Source organism: Petromyzon marinus, chromosome 7 (genome assembly GCF_048934315.1).
Source record: "Petromyzon marinus isolate PM22_M1 ecotype Great Lakes invasive population chromosome 7, UKy_Petmar_22M1.pri1.0, whole genome shotgun sequence".
In the NCBI taxonomy this organism is placed as follows: domain Eukaryota; kingdom Metazoa; phylum Chordata; class Hyperoartia; order Petromyzontiformes; family Petromyzontidae; genus Petromyzon; species Petromyzon marinus.
In genome coordinates, this window is record NC_133673.1 from 10,522,446 (window position 1) to 10,543,721 (window position 21,276).

The following is a 21,276-nucleotide window of genomic DNA, read 5'->3' on the forward strand; positions in this document are numbered from 1 at the left end:
ATCAACCACGACACTCCGCATGGATGCGCGACTGTATGGTCGTGAATGGTGGCCGTCCTTTTGAGTGTGACAGTATGGTTTTTTTTCTCCTGTGGAGTGCAAACCAGCAGAAAGCATCCTCACAGGAGTTACCATCTGCCTTGAGTATCTATCTGTCTGCAATTATTTCTAACCGTCTGTGTGCCTGTCTGTCGAGCTATTCATCAATGATAATACAAGCATTTTATATTATTTAAGCAAATTTTGGATCGAATGGTACAGGGAATTTTTCTTGGTAAAATCTTGAATAAGACTTTTTAAATTGTGTTGCTGCATAAGCGACACGTATGTAATTGTACTCTATAAGAAGCTGTTGCTCACATGGAGTTACTTTAATGTGCACACAAATTAAAGCTGCAATATCAACACCATTACCTAATGTTTGTCGTCTGTTGTACATACACTGCTCTTAGTCCGAAACACAATTTCCCACCGTTTCATTATTGAGGTTTTACCACACGTTATTGGTCATACATGTGCTTCAACAACGCATCATAGCCGTTATAAACATTTGTACAGCATAGCATTATTATAATGCACCTGCTATTTATTTACATGCATTGCACACGAGGGGAAATAATAGCTTTCTGTGGACGATGTTATTTTCTGAGGTCATCCTTTGCTTTGCGCGTGGGTAGCTGCGTGGCGGTGGCTTTACTGGCTTAAATTCCCATATCAGAATACAAGGCCTAGGAGCCCTGGGGACTCTCCGTTCAAATTCAGCCCAAGGTGAAAAGACTGGAGCTCGTTTCGATCGTTGAATCCCATGTGCTGCGGGGTTTGATGGTTCTGGCCCATTACTTCTGACCCTTGTAGCAAATCGAATTGTTCCCCAAAGCTTGTTCGCTCACACAGAAATGTGTTTTGTCATGTGCAGCAAAACCGAGCCAGAGTTGCTCGACATCACCTGCGTGGTTCATATGAGTTTAACACGTAGGCTTTCGCGACCAGCATTATCCATCGTAGATGTTTTGGGGTTAGATCGCATAAATATAAATGTGTCGTAAAACCCGCCACCACCCGACACAGCCAATTCGTAAGATTTGTCACGTAAACAAAAACATGTCAATTTGTTACTAGGACAGCACACTGGTGTGTTGGAGAGTAAACGCACAAAATTAACAGTTCGAGTACGACGTTTCACCAGTAATTACAATTAGCATCATCAGGCAGACAGCCAGAGTTGTGGAGAATCCTGCTTCGGTCTTCAAAAATAATATGATTTACCAATAATATGATATACAAACGAGCGACGAATACATTTTCAGAATCTCTATTTATCCTGGAGAAATCCGGTGAGCTACAAAGCTCTTTTTTTCACAGATGTCCAGTAGATGTGGGTCAATAAACACTTTTCGTACAATTGTTACGATCTTTTGTGGGGGGCGGGATGGGGCTGTGGCGTAGTGCACCATGAGCCCAGCGACCTGGGCCCCCTTCACCAAACCGCACTGCCCAGAGAGGAAAAATATGGTCAGACAACCCCCACAACCAACACGGCATGTGGGGGGAGGGCTTCTTCCAGCGGTGATTTGACAGAAGGGCTGTAAATTATTTATTGTGATTTATTTTCTTAAGGTTTACACATTGGCTTATAATCCGTTAAAAATTGTTTACACGATATGTTTGCAATCGACTGGGCGCTTTCATCTGTGCGAAGACGCGTTGAATTTACTAAAGTGAGAGAAATTGCCCTTGACAAGCCTGAGAAACATTTGCAAAGATTAGCATCTAAAATATGTACATGTGTATTTATATAGATGTAAAAAAAGTATGTTGTGGTATTTGGTGAGTATATTAACCTGGCATCAAACTGATATTTTCTTGAAGTGGTTTTTATTTTTTTAAAGTCAATATATAGTTTAAATCCTATATATGTATAAATAAGTGAAGTCACATACAATCCGAATGCTAATTTAGTTGAAGCCCAATTTTGTATTATGAATGAGAATACGCATATTTACGTTAAAATATATTAATAATGCTAATTATTTTCCCAGGAAAGCCTCCTGGAATCATAATACTCAAGGGTCCTGAAATGGAATCATTGACCATTCGTGTTTGGCATGTGCAGACTCAAGTCTAGTGAATGGATTCAATTTATCTGTGGACCGCACCCATTGCAATATGTATTGCCATCTCCTGGCACTTTACAGCCCTAGTATTCACCAAGTTATACTGCATGTGATAAACTTAAACAAAGTTCATAACATAATGTTTGATTATTCTTATTATCCTGAGCAGGTTTCTTAAATCCCCTCGCCTCCGTCCACCCAGATTCCAACTCTTGACGCCTGCTGTATATTTGGCGTTTGCATTTCTCCACGTGGTTGTGTGTATTTTCTTCTCCGAGTCCTCCGCTTTTCCGTCCACATTGAGAAGCATGCGTTTAGAATATTTGGTTGCGATCAATTTCCACATGATAAGCCCCTTCGTTGAGCTGTCATTTGTAACCAGGTCGCTTCTGAAAAAAAAAAACCCGAATAGCTCAGTGGGCTTTACCTGGTAAAATAAAAAAAAAGTATATTTAAAGTATCTTTTTTTATTTATTTGGAGTTATTTACTCACCTTTCCCATACTCTGCACTCCTATATATCTTTTTATTGTTTGTTGTAACTTTCTGACCCGCCCCTTCTACTGCACAATTTGTGAAAAAAGAGCTTCATAGCTCATCGTATTTCTCCAGGATAAATAAAGATGCTGATTCTGTATTATGTGTACATCACAGTGAGTCGATTGACGGGTCCGTGCGTGGTGAAATCAAGTGTGTGTACTCCCACAACTTCCAAGGCGTCTATGCAGCCTTAAAAGTGTAGCCCAAATAAACCGCACGAAGTGCTCTCTCAGGCTCCCTCTAGTGGGGGCCCTTCGGCCAGCTGTTGAGTGAGTCATTGCAGAGACCCAGTAACCGTGGAACGTTGGGGCCAACTCTTTCAACCACATCCCCAACGTTGTTCCGACGTTTGCACGTTTACTGGGGATACGCCTTTACGTTATTGCACACCGTTAACACACATTTCGTACTTTCCCACACGCGTATGTGCGCGTGCTTATTTTATTTATTTCTGAAGTTTCCGTGTGTGTTGATGGTCGCCATCTCATTTAGCAGCAGTTTAACTCATTTGTGCTTTTATTTGTCTCCTCACAGCCCGATGAAAAGGCAGTTTCTGAGGTAAGTGCAATTTCGTGGCATCGTTCACAGAATGCATTTGATGGCTCATTCATCAGAACTGCCAGGCCCCACCAACTTTTCAGGATATGTCAGAATGAATGCCCTGGATTCGTTGTGAAACCTGAGATTGTTATTGTTACTGGCCTGACTCTTCACAGATATTTTCCGAGCACCGTAACCATATATAATACGTTCGTTAAGTTGACAATAAAGATAACATAATACGTCAAACCCCGAAAGAGTTAACGTCTTGTTGAGGTCTGTTTATTTACTCGTAACATTTGTGAATATATTTTTTTCTGAGAAAAGGCTTTTTGGCTCAAAATGCTCAGCTATTGATGTAAATGCTGAATTTACTTGCCTGCGGTAGGTGTAATGGGTGTTGTCTAATATGTCACGATTGTGGAGTGTTTGTTGTGTATTGTGTGGTGTGTGTGTAATGTTGATTCTATGCATATGCTCTTTAATTTTAGGGTATCATCTTTTTTTTATTTATAGGATAATCACGTGATTTCGACATTGTCGGTTTAACAATTTAAACACACATTTATATAAAAAAAACACGTGTTTATATAGTGCAACAATTAATTTACAGTAATTTGTGACGATACTCGTAATTTATACACAAAGATAGTTTAATTCTTACCCAGTTTGTCGTTGACAATGTATCTTCATATTGTCCACCTTATAACCAAGATTTCTTTATCATAGAAATAAGTGAATCCTCTGTGAATTCATTGCCACCCTGTCCAAGTAGTATTATTCCAACCTTTAAGAGTTGGTGGGGGGGGGGGGGGGAGGGGCGACAATATAAAATTTGTACCCTTTTTTTTTTTTAATTCGTTCCTTGCCACGGTGCCGCATGTTGCGTTTGTGAGAATCACACCACGAGCATAACCTGCGTTGCGCGACACAGATGAGAAAGCTGCGCCGGGAGCTGGACCAGTCTCAGGAAAAAGTGGCGACGCTCACCGCTCAGCTCACAACCAACGTAAGTGCCCCCCCCCCATCCCCCCAACCCGCCATCCCCAAGTTCTGCCGGCAGGGAGCAAAGCCCTCAGAATGTAAAATGAGTCCCTGTGAAATCCCCTTGACTTTGGAGTGCTGGCACAAGACGCCTGTGCTTCTGAATGTACGGGGGGGGGGGGCTCCGGTGTTAAAGACCACAAGTGTTTGAACAGGTGGAAATGTGTTGATCTTTACTCCAAACAGAATTGACTTAACTTCCTGTAGGAATGAAAAGCACATTTTAAAACATGTTTGCTCTCTTCCTTTGGATCCGTAATCCAAACAATGAAAGTCAATCTCATTGGGAAGCAGTAATGTGTAATAGTCCGTATTGAAAAGAATCCAGTGTGTGGGATGAGTTTCCTTAAGTCAGGAAATTTATTGTGTGGGATCGTTTAATTTGCAAACCGACATTTTAAAAGGTTGGATGACTGCCAATACTTTTAATTAAAACCTGGTTGTCAAAAAAATAGGCTTAAGATACTGCCTTAATTTGCACAAGTAATTATTTGTGTTTAAACTAAGTGCCAAACTAATTTAGGTACTGTTTTCAGGTATTTTCATATGTCTTACAGCCAATTTGTGCTATTGCAAACAAAAACAGCCTACAGAGGGGTCAAACTCAAGTTATTCTTAGATCCTTATAGTTCAATCACACTCTCTTTATTCTACTTAAAACAAGTAATAATATCCTATTCTGGAGCACCTTCCACCAAGCCAGAGAGATTTGAGCAACTATACAAGAAAGGTGCCAATATTATTGTTGAATAATTTAATTGCAATTTTGATTACAATTTTGACACTTTCTATTCAATTTAAAGCTTTCGTGACTGCAGGGATTCATCTTCTTGGTTCTTTCGGTAAAGTCACCACGTAGAAGGGATATAATAAAATAATAATAAAATAAAATAAAAATATGTTTTGTTTTATTTTTATTATTTTATTAATAACATAATGTTTTGCTTTATTCTTATTATTTCCCTTCTACGTGACTTTACCGAAAGAACCAAGAAGACTTTCTATTCACTTTACAAGCGCTGACGATTTCACGTATGTGAACAAGGTCACTGGGTTGTATTGTCCACTTTGCAGTAGATGGCAGACTTGGGCTTTTCTCCTCGAGTTTTTTTTCACCAAGAGGTTGCAGGAATACAATTTTTTTTACCTGAATGAAATATGATTTTGTAATGACCATGCTTACGCACGAGACTGTCCAGCTTGTCCGTGTTCAAATTTTAAGCGTTGCCATGATACGGTGCGATACTTCGACATATCGGACGTATCTTGTTCTATCGCGATGATTACCATTGCTAGTTTTTATCAATTTTTTAATGTAAATTTCTAACAAAAATATCAAATAATAATTAATGTTCATAACAATAAAGAAACATGTAAAATAAAGCCGTTGTCCTTAATTTGGTACTTTGTAAAAAAAAAAATTCGGATAAATCCATAGCATGGTTATCATATATTGTCATCATTTTCTGACAACATGCAAGTTATGTGTTCTTATCGATTAAAAACACGCAATGATTAGAAGACATTTTTAAGGCATGCTTATGTTCTGAGTGAACCTCAGTTCAATAACTTTTAAGTAATCTTTATTCAGACTTGAAGTACATCACAGCGCAGACACAAGACAATAGAACATGTCATACAATCACAGAGTTATATTGTGGAATGTTACATTGTAGCGTATTGCATCGTGAAACAAAATATTTTGTGGCTATCTGAGTAAAAACTATAGGTTGTGAACACTGATTTAGTTCCATATTTGTAACTGCAAGTATTTTTTTGTAAGCCTGTTTTTAGCCACAGTATATACAATGGAATTCTTTGCAGTGAACATTTTTTTTCAATAGACGTGTGTGAGCATGTCTACTGTGTGTTGATATAAGCTGATCTGAGAATTCTCCTTTTTTAACGTTTCAAGGATTGGAATGATTTCCTTGGCACTTAAGCTGCTTTAATTGTCATCTTATTGTTTCATACTGATGAACAGCGAAGCTGTTGTTAGTATATATTTATTTAAAAGGTAGCAGCTTAGGCCATTTTATATGTTTTTACATGTATCGGTACTTCTCGGGTTAATCTACCACTGGAATTGCCCTGCCCATGGTTATAAACCTTAATCCTTCACGGGGAAAACCTTTGATCCTTCTTTATGGCTCCCACTAAAGGTCAGCCAGTACATCACCTCCGGCTATCAATGAGCATGGTTGTAGTACCCAAAAAAAGTTACCATAGTTGTGAGTAAAAAAAAAGCATTTGAACATTGTTTGAAATGTAAATGTTCATTACTAGTGTGCTAAATCATGCTAATCGCAGGTGGTTAAACTTAATATTATACAATTACATTGAAATACAGCCAAAAATTCTACAAAGGCAATTTTGTTCATTATGGCCCACTTTTTAAACATAGTGTTAGTAGCAGGTGTTTTAAAGTCAAGCCTGGGACTGTAGCCGTTGATTATTCTTTTTGAGTTCCATAGTTCCTCAATAAATACAACTATATAAATTTGCCGAGCATATCTGAATAATTGTTTCTTCATTCCAATTGATTCCATGCTCATGTCAGGCTTTGTGTGTAAATATCAAATGATCACATTGGCGTGCCAAATCTTGTGACGTGTTTTTATTGGTTGTGTTGTACCGAGGTGTCATTGCAATAACACTGGAACTATGTGAGCATATTGTAGAAATATGGCATTTCAACAATATTAATGGCTCAAAGGTGAACAATAGGGCTGAGAATAGCAATGTAACGTAAGACATTTCGTGATGCATAAGCTGTGAATGCTGGTCCGATCACTGCCTAGCCAGTGCAAAAGGTGCCGCGAGTCTCATGTTTACGATAGTGGCTGTTGGTTCAAGCAGTGTAGCTTGTCGAAGCAACCCGTAGGGTCGGCCGTAAAACACAAAATAGACTCTCACAGCGAAGAACAAAAATGCTCCGGGGTGGTGTTTACACAGGCCCATTATTAGGGGGCAGTTCGTTGTGTTGTAGGAGCTAGACTTTACTGTTCAGTTGATTAGAGATGGCAGCTTCCTGCTTTGGTAAATCCCTGTGTTTGTCCTGTGACCAGTGAGAACCTCTTCTTGTCGGCAAGATTATGAAATGACATAAGTGCAACCTAATTCGGAAGCCGTGGGTTGTCCCGCCGCTATTCGGACGCGCGCTCTGGTGAAGTCGGACAACTGCAGAGAGTTGGGCTGCAATGGAGCTGCTGTGATCTAATCTTCGACGACGTCATCCATATTTTTGGCAGGCGGCTCTAGAAATTGTTTCGCCGTGTCAGTCTTTAAGCCCTGCTTGTAGTGTTCACACCTCAGCATTAAAACCATTTTTGCGTGAACACCGATGGCTGCCGGCGGGACATTATAAAGAGCACCTGGTGCGAGTTTTATTTTTCGCAGAATGTATTCTTTTGCTTTTGTAACTGAAAACAAAGGGTTTTTGTTTTTCTCTTTCAGTTTTTCCTCTACAGGACTGTGACAGCTAGGTTGTTTAAAATGAGGGCATGCTTATGCTGATACCCGTTGGAGAGCACGGAGCCGTGCATTCGAGGATTCATTTCTCGTGTCGTGCTACATCGGTTTGGGTGGGGGAATGTCGGGTTATCAGAATTATCAGAGCTCCGCTACCGCACTGGTGTGGCCCACTCTAAACTACTACCCTCCCGTGAAGAAGAAAGTCGACGCAAAGACGGCACACCAGGACGAGGGGAGCGCAGAACACCACGGCGCCTGTGGTAACAGTTTACTGACTCGACGTTCACTTAAAAACCCCTACACAGAACCACAGGTGTGTACTGTTTGTTGTAAGGCATGGTCTGCACCTTGTCGATTCCTGCACACCTCTTGGTAGCCTGTGTATTTATACCTCCTTTCCTTCGCCAACACCGCGTGTCTTCATTTTGTCAAGGAAATGAAGGAGCTTGTTTTTTTGTGCTGTACATTATATTGTTTGGTTTTATCACGTAGTGCATTACATATGGTATATATATGGATACCTTCGACTTATGAGTATGAGAGTTATCTTTTTTTAAGTGGAAAAGCTATTGTAGATTTTATATACATTTAAAAAAATACAGCTAAAATGTTATACCTATTTACGATTTGAATAATTGGTCTCTCCATGCTGCCAACGCAGCGGTGTAATTGGGGACATCGCAGTCGATCGGCAGGTCGTATGTGTGGTGGGATAAAGTGTGGGTACTCTCACCTCCCTTCCGAAATTGTCTGACCAGCGTGGACGAGGAGGTCAAAATACCCTCTTGAGGGGCCTCTCTCTGTAGCTTCCTCTCATAGAGGCCTTTCTAGCAGCAGTGACGTGAGCAAGAAATTGCAGGGATGCACCTTTATCTTTCGCACCTTGCTTATGGCTTACCTCCATCCATTACGAGCATTGCTTTGTTGTACCTGATGAAAACAGCTGACCGGCTTACTCATTCACCAGGCTGTCAACGTCGGCTGTCTGAATGCCTGACGGTGAACAGGCATATGTCAGCAATGTAGAGCTTGTTCCATCGGAGGCACCACGTGACAGGAGCAAGTGTTTTTACAGGCAACCATTGTTCAAAGCAACTTGAAGTCTGGTCAATGTTCAGCCTTTTTCACACAAGTGCCCACTCGGTCATATACACGAACTGCCCGATCCGTGCTAATCTATCATGCTTGCAGTGTGCGTGTGAAATGAGGCTATAATGATTTTCATAAAATTCTGTGTCATGTGCCTCGGGTAGTTTCTAATTTGTCGTGACGTAGAATGTCACAAAAAGGGCACCTTTACTCCGAAAACCGGTGACATTTTACCCGGGGAAAGATTCGTACAGTGCTTTTTTTGCATGTGCACTGCTTCAGGGGTCCCCTTCACACTGGCATGGAGTGGAGGAGCACTGTTAAGAGATTCTTGAGGAGGTTTCGTGTCGGATAAACGGTGCTTAATGGTGATTGTACAAAGCATTTTAAAGCCTTGAGCAAAGATCCAGAAGGTAGAACTTAAGTGGAAGAGGGGTTTTTTTTGGCTCTTTTCATACATGCCGTCCAAAATTAAACTTTAACCCACCTTTAGTCATGCAGGAATGGAAATTGTATTCCCCCCAAGTAGAGTGCCCTGGTAGAGGTACTAACTCGGGCATGCAATGCCTGTTTTCCTTAAACTTGACTTCTGTAATTATGAGAATATGTAAGATTGAAATCGCTCTTTTACCGCAAATTACTCGCACTGCGGATAGAACACGTGTGTGCCTTCGTGAAATCCCAACTGGCAATTCCTTTCAAAGCCTGTAACGCCATATGCAAACCGAGATCCAAGCCGCTATATTTTTTATACATTCATTTTTTTCTGTACACATTCCGAATGGAAAGCTATTTTAGAAATGGATTATACAGCTTAGGTGATTATTTTTTAAATCCAAATCCAGCGCGCATGGGACAGCTGGCTGACTCTGTGGGTGTGATCGCCCTCTTTTTTTCACGCAGGTGGCCATTAAGATCTCCGGGTGCCAGCGACTAGTTTTTGCACGCTAGGTTGTTTTGTCTTTATCGAAACATTGTACGGGGCATAGCCAAAGCTCTGCTTGTTGTGAGGGTTGTTACAAGGGATGGAATAAGACATGGTCTGCATCCACTGCATCCCACGCAACGTTTGAATAAACACCCGGTATGCAGAGAAGAAAGATATTTAAGGTATTATATAACCGACATTTTTGCAATGTGGGGTATATCTGGAGAGGTATGCTGCTGAGAAAAGGTACTTCTTATATGTATTCGTTGGCTTGAAATTAGTTTCCGCATGCATAATACACTATGGATTCGTTTCTGGACTGTAGCTGTTTGTGTGAATATCATTCCGGCACGAGATGTGTTGCCTCTGACATTGTCAGCACTGTAGGGAATGTCACTGGAATGGTGCCCATGTTTTCTCATCCACATGTTTATTCAGGAGATCTCCATTGTGTTGTATTTGCCTTTAATGTTATGGTGGAGAACTTGGATAGCTGCAGGGAAATCTGTGCACGATATCTCACCACCACTGTGGTATATACTGTGGTCATGGATAATGTGAAGAGATTAAAAATGTGTCTGCAAAGAAGCAGATGGAACAGAAGGCTTAATATCCGGTCTGAAGATGTGGAGCTTATCAATAATAACCCTGCAACAGATGAAACTGAGGGCATGAGATGGTGGATTGAATCGGTGGTTCATGATTTTTGAGAAAAGAAATGTACCGGTCCAAAACAAACCTCACCTTACTTGCCAAAGTGGCAGAACTTGTGTTCTAAAAATACAGGTTCTCTATAAATGTTACATTACGTAGAAGTAATGCTAGAACTATAACATCATGGGCTGCGGCTCTTGTATAAAAGCAATTTAAGGGTTCTGTTGTTCACCTAGGGCGAGAGTGCGTCTGTCATGGCCATTACTGCCTGTCATGGCCATTACTGCCGTTAACTAAAGCGTAGTCGAATCCTTGGAGGGGCAATCTCACCCTGCTAATTGCTCGTGTTAGGAATGTTATGGCATTTATCGTTCAAAATTACCATTTCCAAAGGTATCATTAAAACAAGATTGTGTTTTTTAAAGGTTAAAGGCCTCATCAACAGCCATTTTAAATTCGCTGCTGGATGATGTCCTCACCACATCGTCACCATCCCTTATGATGCTATAATCCTTATCATTCATTGTCGCATCTCCTTAGTGGTCTTCCTCTATGATGCATTCCCTCCTTCAAGTACCACTATATCAGTCTGATTAATCAAATAATTTTCTCTTCTAGCAGTACTCTGAAAAATACTACTCGTCTTAAGTGTCAATATCATCTCTAATTTGCGTTCATTTTCTGATTCACGTGTTCCTTTTTCTGTTTATCAGTGTAATTCCCAGCATGCATCTCTTCATGATTGTATATTTTTTTGGATATCGATCCAAAATGTCAGTGTCTTCATTTCCATTGCGTAGGTTATATCAGACAAGATGCACGGGAATAGGTTTTCCCATTTTTTCTGGCAACAAAACAGGTGTTAAGATATATTCTTAGTTTTTTCGGTAAAGTCACGTTGAAGAGAAACAACAAAATAACAAAATATATATAAAACAATAAAAAATTCTCACGACGTTTCGACCATAACTCAAAGTTATGGTCTCTTCAACGTGACTTTACCGAAAAAACTAAGAATATGAATTACTGCAGTCACGAAAGCTTTAAATCAAAATTTAGGTGTTAAGATGTTAAAACACCAAACTGAAACCTTTTACAAGGAATCATGTCTGCACTAACCACAATACTTGTGGTCAGAATGCAAACAAAAAACATACTCTGATAATATATGCATTGTCTTTGAAACTGATTGGTCCACACCAGAGACAATGCATATATTATAAGAGCACGTTTTTTTTGCATTCTGACCACAAGTATTGTTGTTAATGCAGACATGATTCCTTGTAAAAGGTTTCAGTTTGGCGTTTTAACATCTTAACACCTGTTTTTGTTGCCAGAAAAAAGGGGAAAACATATTCTCATATTTTGGTACTGGCAAAGGAGGTCGCATGATGTAAATATGCACGGGTTGAACACTTTCTTCTTTTGGCACGTTGGTATGTTTCTGATAATGGCAAGGCAATTCGTGTTAGGCTTACTATTTTATATTGAGATTTTTTTGAAAATACAGTTGGTTATTTTGGTCCAATAATGTTCTTAACCCAGTCTTATTTAAAGAGTCTCCCTGCTCCAGAGTGTTTGAGGAAACAATGGTCATGTTTATTGCTGGCCCTAAACCAAGAGTGGAAAGTCCACATTAGGGGTCATCCATTTAGTATGTTCGCATGGAGGGGGGGGGGGTCTACTGATAATGTATGTACAGGTAGGAAACGGGGGGGGGGTGAAACCTCTATAATAATTTGTCTACATTGTCCTTCAAATGAGTTAGATAGTCTGGGGGTGGACTATCTGTTTGCTTAATATTATTCATCCTTGATCGTTTCTGCGTGGATTAAATATCGGCCGTTCTGGTAAAAAGTACGCGTGCATACAGGGAGGGGGGGGGGGTCAAGTTTTGACAGAGTTTTGCGTACCTACTAAATGAATGGCCCCTTACCGTGGCAGGAGCCAGTCTTTCACTACTACAATCACTGTAAGTCCTCATTTCCGTGTTCATCCTCTGCCATTGGTGTCTCATTGTGATTAGTAGTCATACATATAGCCAACATCACAATGGGACCAAAACACAGAGCTTTGTTTTAAGAGAAAAAAAGTGGAGCGTCTGAAACCTAATGCCTCGCAAATGAATTGCCTGATAATAGTTTCTGTTTGTATATTTTAAGAAAAAGATGTGTATTTATAAACGTGACACGCGTTTTCCCTGCATAATGAGCGCCAACATGTGAAAACACGAGGCTTTATTCGCACTGCGGTTGAAGCGTTTAGAACAACTCAATTAAAATTTCATGCATTTTCCTCCACAACCCCCAGGGCTCTATTTAATGCGGTGGGCTAGTGGCGGTGAGACTTGCATTTTGATCTGTTTTTAGCATTGCTTGACCTTGAGATATGTGGGTGATATTTTTGGTTGTTGTTAAAATTCCTCATGGACCTCAAGTTGGAGCTGCCTCGGCACAACTGAATTGGAGTAAGGCTTGGTTATGGAGTTTATAACAGCACTTTTGTTCATCTTTATTATATATCACTGGTGTCATTATAAGGTGATTTCCTGTGCTAATGAGCATAGAGGTTTACAGCCCTTTACAGCCCTGAGCGGGTGGTATCAATTCCAAATTCTTAACGGCAGGGGTTAGTCTTACCATAAGATAACCACTGTTGAGTTACCCACAAAGTGGTAGTAATTTTATCGACTGTGGAGATATGATGAGCTTAGTAACACTCCAGGGCATAGGATTTGAACTTGCCGTCTTCCAACTGTGAGCCTGCCATCACTGATAACATTTATCACTTTTTTTCAAGTCATCTTCGATGTTTTGAAACATTGAGAGCTTGTATCGGCCCGAGAGAAGCAAGGCAGAGATAACGTTGATAGCCGCATTCTGCATTGGAGAGCAATTTGCTTTGAGGCTAATATCGTGATGTTACCAGCACACCAAAGTGGTCTGTTTCAAATAACAATGTCACATTTTACTTTGAAGTCGATCCACAAATACACGTGCAAATGTGCACATTCAAACCCTTCCTTGAAATCTGCACGTAGCCCTTTTGTCGTTGAATTTAAGTGATAGTTAATCTGGTTAAAAGGGTTAATCTTCATGATAGAGGTTTTTTTGGGTTAGATCGCGTAAATATATCAATGTGTCGATAAACCCACAACCACCCGACACAGCCAACTAGTAAGGGTTGTCACGTAAACAGAACGTGCCAATTCGTCACTAGTACAGCACACCGGTGTGTTGGAGAGCCAAGCCACAACATTTACAATCTGAGTACGACGTTTCGCCAGTAATTACAACTAGCTTATATTCTTAATTTAAACACCAATGGTAATTATTGTTTGACGTGAACTATAGTATGTGATTGTTCGTTAATTGCCCCATTAATTTGTTTCTTTATTACTGCACTTTTCTTATCTATGGATCTCCAAGCATCTCGTGAATCGTGGCGTTAGGCTCCAAACTTTGCAATCACCTTTGCATAAATTACAAAGTGTCTCTATTCTAGTTCAAATTATTCATGGCCTCCCCATTCACCACTCAAATCTCAATTATCCATATGCTGCCTCCCTTTCCTTCAGTAATAACTGCCTTCTCTATCAACTTCCCATCAACAGCCACATTATAGGGGATCATTGTTCCTCATCTGCTTTTTGTACAGCCTGCAAAGGTTTTTTCTCTCTCTACTGTCCATATTTCTGGCTGTCTCCCACCAATACATATCATCAATTTGTTAAACCTCTTTCTCCTGGCACATATTTCTCATGCAGCGTACATTGACGTGATGTCTTTCAAATCTACGGATTCATCCAATTTCCCTCTTTATTCATTACAGAGATGCTGCCATGGTGTAATGGTTAGCACGGGAGTTGAAATAATGGTGTAAGTTTCTTGAGTTCCGCCCCCTAACCCCCCCCCCCCCATATCTGACAAGCAGTAAAAGTGGGTACACCATCATCGATGGGCAGGTTGCGTGTGGAGGTTTAAAGTTTGGGTGCTCTCACGCCTTATAAAATGTCTGGCAAGCGTGGAAGAGTCGGGTAAGATACCCTGTCGAGGGGCTCTCGAGAGCTCCCCCTAGTGGAGGCTCCTCCTGCCAGCGGTGGTGCGAACTAGCAATTTCAGGAGCGCACTTTTAGTTTGCGTTGCATGTGACTGAATGTAGAGGTGCCATAGTACACTTCACAAGTGCACGGCACTTAATTCGCGTCACAATAGTTTGTCTCTGCGAATGTGCCGTGTCTCCTGCCGCTCACACAGGCCCACCTGGTGGCTGCGTTTGAGCAGAGCCTGGCCAACATGACCAGTCGCCTGCAGAGCCTCACCATGACCGCCGAGCAGAAGGTGGGTGAAGCCAGGGCTCGCTCGCTCGCTGTCTGTCTGTCTCAGTTTGACTCATTAAAGAAATAGTCCTCATTTGACTCATTAATAAATCACGGCTGAAGGCTGCAATGGGTATCTCTCCCAGGGGGAGATTGCAATGAGAACCCGCACTTGTCCAATTACTCACCAGGTCCCCGACGGCCGTGCCGCTGCACAGTCTGTCCTCATGATTTTTAATGAGCACACACTGCAAGGTAGCGTGGCCGTGCACATGGCTTATACCTAAGGCTACGATTTTGGCACAATAATGATGTTTTCATAAATTTCCCGGCTGGGGTGCGGGGCAATAATAATAATAATAACTCGCGCTATTAGGTGAGGAAACCCCCACCACTCGCCGTGCATGGCAATTTCAACGAAAATAAAGAAAGACAATGTTTCTACTTTTCACAAACATTCAAATTCACGACTTCCATAACTGTGCCATCTGTTACAAAATTGTAGCCTTACACATCTGTTGCTGCTGATTATTCATTTTATTTTGCGAGTACCGCCCAGTATTTACATACTACATGGTCACTCAGACCATCTATTTTTACTTTTTTTGCCATTTTAATCCGGTGTCTTTTATTTATTTTAGATGTAAAACACAGCTTTGTGGTTTTTGGGCCTCTTCCTGTGAAGCAGGACTCGGAGTTGAATGAACTGAGAAAGACCATCGAGATGCTGAAGAGGCAGAATGTGGCGGCACAGGCTGCGATCAGCGGTGTCATCAACACTCCCGAGCTCTCCCGAAAAGGTGTGATGACTTGTTTACTCTCCGAAAATCGTCGCAAAAGCTTACCGCCACACGTCCATAATGTCTTTACGGTCCAGCAGCATGAAATGACAAACACTCTGATGTCAGATTTAAACTGCTGTCGAACGGCGGCACAGTGGTTAGTCCAATGCGCTATGAATTTCTGATTTAGTGTCGATGTTAATACACTGCACCAGGTACTCATTTGAGGCTGAGTCGACCCTAGGGGAGGCCCAGGACCGTTTCAGATAATCATCCCCGGTAGTTGTGGGCCGTGAGTGGGAATCGAACTCGGGTCGGCGGGTCCATAGCGCGAACCGCTGCGACACCGTCCACGACACCGCTCCCCCCTGTACCCTCGATCCCTCAGCGGGTCGGGTACGTCACGTGGCCCTGTGTTTGTCTCAGCAGGGAGTGCGAGCTCTTCGCAGTCGACGGAGCTGCGCATCCGGCGGCAGCACTCGTCGGACAGCGTGTCGAGCATCAACAGCGCCACGAGCCACTCGAGCATCGGAAGCTCGGCCGAAACTCCCGACTCCAAAAAGAAGAAAAAGAAGAACTGGGTAAGTTCCCCGCTGGAGGGCACACCGTGAATATTTTAGTCTGACCGCATTTCATGTTCACCTTCTTTCTGCTCGTTCCCTTCTCGTTTTTTCCCGCGAGGTTTTTGTTGTTGTTGAGTATTTAGTTTCACGATTTTTGTTTCTTTCCCTCCATAAATCTGTGCTGCTAAAGTCACGTTGCCGAAAGTTAGGTCTGTACACAGTTTCATTTGCTGCGATGCCACAGTATAGGAGACATTTTCATATTGGAAATTAAGTTAAATGTCTTCACGAAAGTTGTTGTTCTTTAGTACACATTTGTGAAAATATCTGAAAAGAAAAGAATGTTCAGTATTTACCATCGGTTGTTAAATTTTCTAAATACTTTACCTTTATTAGCATGACATATTCCTTTCAGAACAAGCACGGTTAGGATAATGAAATGCTGGTGAAAGCATAAAATAAAAGCGTGTATTATAATCGTACAGAAAACTGAAGGTATAATGTAATAATTAAACTAAATAAACCTCCTCAAAGTACATCCAAAATCCAAACTCAGAAATACATTATACCAGGGACCCCCAATCCTCGGGCCGCCGACCGGTACCGGTCCGCGGCCTGTTAGGAACCGGGCCGCACAGCAGGAGATGAGAGCGGTGAGTCCGTGCGTGGCCCGCCCATTATTTGATTTTCCACTTCCATCCTCGCCTCTTTCCCGCACTGCGCACTCATCTCAGTCACAGTTTTGGTAAGCCCACAAGCGAACCCCTAGTAGCCAACATGAGTAAAAAAACAAACGTCGCTGGAGAGCTTCTTTGAAAAGGGGGAAAGACCCAATGATGACCCCCCGCCCCCCCCCGTCCGTCCGTCCTTGCAGTTAAACTTGTACTGCTGCATTACTGTATTGCAATATCAATCAATCAGCCTGTGTGCATAGTGGCTGACATAGATACTGCGTAAAGGAAACCTGTCAAACTGGGTGTATAGCATTGGGCTTTAAGATCATAGAGGTTGCAGTGCACTTCAAAGTTCATGACGCAGCTTTTTAATTTAAGCACCTTTAAGCTGCTTTTATGAGCCATTGTAGCTCCTTCATTATTTGTCGCATGTTGTGGAGTCTTCTTTTTATTTCGCTCCCCCCCCCCCACCAACTCGTTGAGGTATCAGTACGAAATAAATCCACCATCGTTTTCCATGTTCCCTGCTGCTCTAAGCTGACTTCACACTTTTCTCTGTCTCCTCACTCACTCTTAACCTCCAAGGTGAACACAAAAGGCGGAAAGGTGAATATTGTGTCGCTGCGTGCCGCGCTTGTGTTTCTCTCCCATAAGCCGGCCGAGCATGCCTTATGCGAAAGGAAGGAAAAAAGATAATATATGCCACTGGCTGCTGTGTTTTTACGCCATTCTGTGTGGTCAGCTCTGTGTGCGTGCGTGTGGCCTAGCTTGTTTGTGTACCCTTTCATTTATTTTTTTACTTCAGCAGCGCAGCTTGGCAGCAACCGTGAAGATGGCAGGCTGCTCTTTGCAGAATGTTGCATTTTTTGCTCATATGTATGCAAGGGATTTAACCGACATCTGTGTCCCTCCATTTGTTCCAATTAGCACATTCAGAGTACGATGGAATGTGAAAACAAAGCCTGAATAGCTAAATTTTCTCATTAAAGGATGGATGCCGTGGGTAGGCCTTGTGAACTAGCTTCCTGTAGGCCATAGTTGACTAATGTTATGTACTATTTCAGCCAATAAGGGCTTATTAGATTGATGTTAAGTCCCAGAATGGGATATCAATACTTTGTGTTTTTTTCATCCGTATGACGTAAATAACATAGGGGCAGCGGTCGCGCAGTAGTTAACACACTGCACTATGAACCCGGTTTTACCGAGTTTGAATTGGCTACCATGAGTGGTAAGTAATATGTAATCCAGTCCTGGGCCACCCATTCATCAACTCACAATGACCAGCATGCTAATCGTATGATCAAATACGCACCGCGGCCAACGCAGCATAGGATGGCCTTCACTGTGAAGTAATGGTATGACAAATGACTGTACAGATTTTTTAATGTATCATTATTATTTTTCAACATGCAATTAGACAGCATGCCTTAATTGTCCAATCCTCGGTATCATTGCACAGGTTTGTGAATCGTGTAAGGTTAATTACATTGTATTTACATTCAAGTATAATGTACCAACCTCTGAACATCATTCAAAGCTCTATGGTATTGTCGGTTTATCCCTAGATTAACAACTATTTGTGCTGCTTGCTCCTATTTTTTCTTTCTTATTTTTGATGGAGTGTTGCATTGCTCATCCTGACTCGAAGCAATAGCAGGATATATCTGTCACAGCAGAGAGCTCTGGCTTTTGTTTAAACGGGGTGTTGCCACCTTTTTGAGAAACCCGGTTCATACTTCCACACCACGCGCAAAATAAAATAATACCCGCAGGAACCAATTTTAAATGATAATTCCTCTTTGAATAATGTGTTTTAATGTTCAGAACTTCCCTTAAAATCGGTCTCCTTTGTCACATTGTTATATGCTGGTAAAATGTAACAATCAACATCTAGTCACTCTCATTGTTCTCTGCCTGTTTCTTCTGTACCTTGTTATAAGTGGTAAAAACGGCTGTGACTTCAATATAGCTCTTAATGGAGGTATCTGTGTGTGAATGAATGCTGAGCTCTCTGGCTTTGATGCGGCTGTTCTTTCATGCTGGGATTTTTGTTCTGCTTTTTTCCCATCTGCTGGCATTACTGTATGCTAGGTATCAGAGGTAAGCATTTTTTTGTCTAAGCCATGCATTAACACATGTGTGCTCCAGTTAGACAATTGGCGAATGCAAGTCACAAGGCAGGATTTGGCTAACATTGTAGTATCATTTTGCCTTGGTGCCATTCTCCCAACAATAGGACATTGTGAAAGGAAGTGTCCGATGCAGTCAGCTAGATTGGATATAGGTGTTCTTTGTGACGTAAGTCATCGGAATTAATTTGGTCTCATTTAGGGTGCAGTTCTTTTCTATCCTCAATTTGGAACATGTTGTTAATTCTGGAGCCCATGATGCATACAATAAAACAAATTTGAAAAAAGTATATTGATACATCCAGTTATTATTTTCTGATACCATATATTTTTTTAAGCCATAGTCAAACAGATATATTAATTTGTCATTGCGGATTATTTTAATGCATTTATTTGAGTAATTACACTATGTAACACAATTTTTGTTCCTGTGTAGTGTTATTCGTAATTGCTTATGCCTAAAAAGTATAGGAAATGGCTATTATTCCCCACAAACTTTGCTTTTGTGACCAGGACAGTGATATTTTAAATTTACCTATTTTCAATGAGAAAACAGGTGAATTTCTGTATTTTCGTTCACATAAAGTCAGAAAAAACAACATGAATCAAAATTAACATGTATTTATACTAAAGCAATGTAAAAATTACTACAAAAGAATTAGAAGTGAGTAGTTTTTCGAGATTTACGATTATACTGTAAATCATTTTCATGAATCAGCCCACAAATGTAGTCTCCCATCATGTTCTCAACCAGCTCCACATAGTTTTCGACCTTGTGATTGCCCAGGAAGCCACGAACCACTGCGACAAAGCTGTTCCAAGCCGCTTTCTCCTTACTAGTGACCTTCTTGGGGAATTCATTGCACTCCAGGATCTTCTTTATCTGTGGTCCGATGAAGACACCAGCTTTGACCTTTGCCTCAGACAGCTTAGGGAAGAAGTCTTGAAGGTACTTGAAGGCGGCCGACTCCTTATCTACAGCTCTGACAAATAGTTTCATAAGGCCCAATTTGATGTGCAGTGGTGGCATCAGCACCTTCCGGGGGTCCACCAGTGGCTCCCATTTGACATTGTTCCTCCCCACAAAGAACTCGGTCCGCTGTGGCCAGTCCCGCCTGTGGTAGTGCGCCTTGGTGTCTAAATCTTTTGTAGTAATATTTTATTAATTTAGTATAAATACATGTACATTTGTATTAATATGTTGTTTTTTTCTGACTTTATGTGAACGAAAAATTTGCCAGTTTTCTCATTGAAAATAGGTAAATTTCTAAATATCACTGTCCTGGTCACAATTTTTTTTTTTATGTCGAATAATAGCCATTTTCTGTACATTTGAGGCATAAGCAATTAGGAAATAACATTTACTACCCAGGAACAAAAAAATAGTTACACAGTGTTATAAACATTGAGACCTCACATCTTTTTTGTTGTTGCAAGCACGGCCATGAGAGAGAGAGAGAACGCACGTTTATTAGCACACGACTGACTAAACGGTACTTGTATGTGGCGTGTCTGTGCTTGCTCAGCTTCGCAGCTCCTTCAAACAGGCGTTTGGAAAGAAGAAGTCGCCCAAGTCGGCATCGTCTCACTCCGACATCGAGGAGATGACAACTCCGGACTCTTCCCTCCCATCGTCGCCCAAGCTACCCCATGGAGCAGTCACCGCTGTCACGCCTGCGATCAAGCCCTCTCACTCTGCGTCTGCGTACGTTCACTCCCACTCCCCGCCAGCCGCATTCCTTTGCCGGAGACCTGCCATGTGATCTTGGTTTAGCGAATCTAAACATATACAAACGCAGAGACAATTTCAACCGAGAAGATGGATTCTGGCTTAGCAATCATTGGAAGGATTTGATAAACCATTTTGGGTCTTAATTGATTGCTCACGCTTACGGTGGCTTTCAGAGAGCATACATTAAATTTTCGTCACCCCCCCTCCTCTTTTCCGAACATAGATGGACTCGTCCTTCTGAACAAACTGTCAAATCGCTATCCATGGCGCTAACGCTTAAAAATAAAAAATAAATGCAAGCACCGTTTATAAATAAATAAATAAATACAAACCGCCACTTCTTTCAAATGTTTCTTGCCGTTGGTTTTCACACCTGATGATGACTGTTTGTGTTACAGTCGAAACGTCGTGAGAATTTTATTATTTTATATATATTTTTTATTTTATTGTTTCCCTTCAACGTGACTTTACTGAAAGAACCAAGAATATGAATCACTGCAGTCACGAAAGCTTTAAATCAAGAAAATGTGTATGTGAAGTTTAACTTTGCAGACTGTGGTGTGTAATGTGTAAGTTGTCGTGTTTCCAAGACGACTACATTTTAATGGAATTTATTGAGAGGTGGCCAAAGTTTGAATCATTGCTGCACTCGTTATGCTGAACTGTATATTTTTTACTGCTGCGGATAACATC

General features: G+C 41.3%; 1 protein-coding gene across 22 annotated transcripts in view; it reads left to right on the forward strand.

The window, feature by feature from the left end:
* LOC116939958 (neuron navigator 2) overlaps positions 1 to 21,276 on the forward strand; it is a 271,136-nt gene that overhangs the window by 231,062 nt on the left and 18,798 nt on the right. For 12 of the 22 annotated variants that reach the window (XM_076065371.1, XM_076065356.1, XM_076065362.1 and 9 more), the window contains 7 exons: positions 3,188 to 3,211; positions 4,128 to 4,202; positions 14,639 to 14,722; positions 15,386 to 15,500; positions 15,909 to 16,063; positions 17,305 to 17,325; positions 20,378 to 20,556. In XM_076065371.1, coding sequence (XP_075921486.1) covers positions 3,188 to 3,211; positions 4,128 to 4,202; positions 14,639 to 14,722; positions 15,386 to 15,500; positions 15,909 to 16,063; positions 17,305 to 17,325; positions 20,378 to 20,556 — 653 coding nt within the window. The remainder of the gene's footprint in view (positions 1 to 3,187; positions 3,212 to 4,127; positions 4,203 to 14,638; positions 14,723 to 15,385; positions 15,501 to 15,908; positions 16,064 to 17,304; positions 17,326 to 20,377; positions 20,557 to 21,276) is intronic. The other 10 variants (XM_032949053.2, XM_076065369.1, XM_076065359.1 and 7 more) reach the window with 6 other exon arrangements.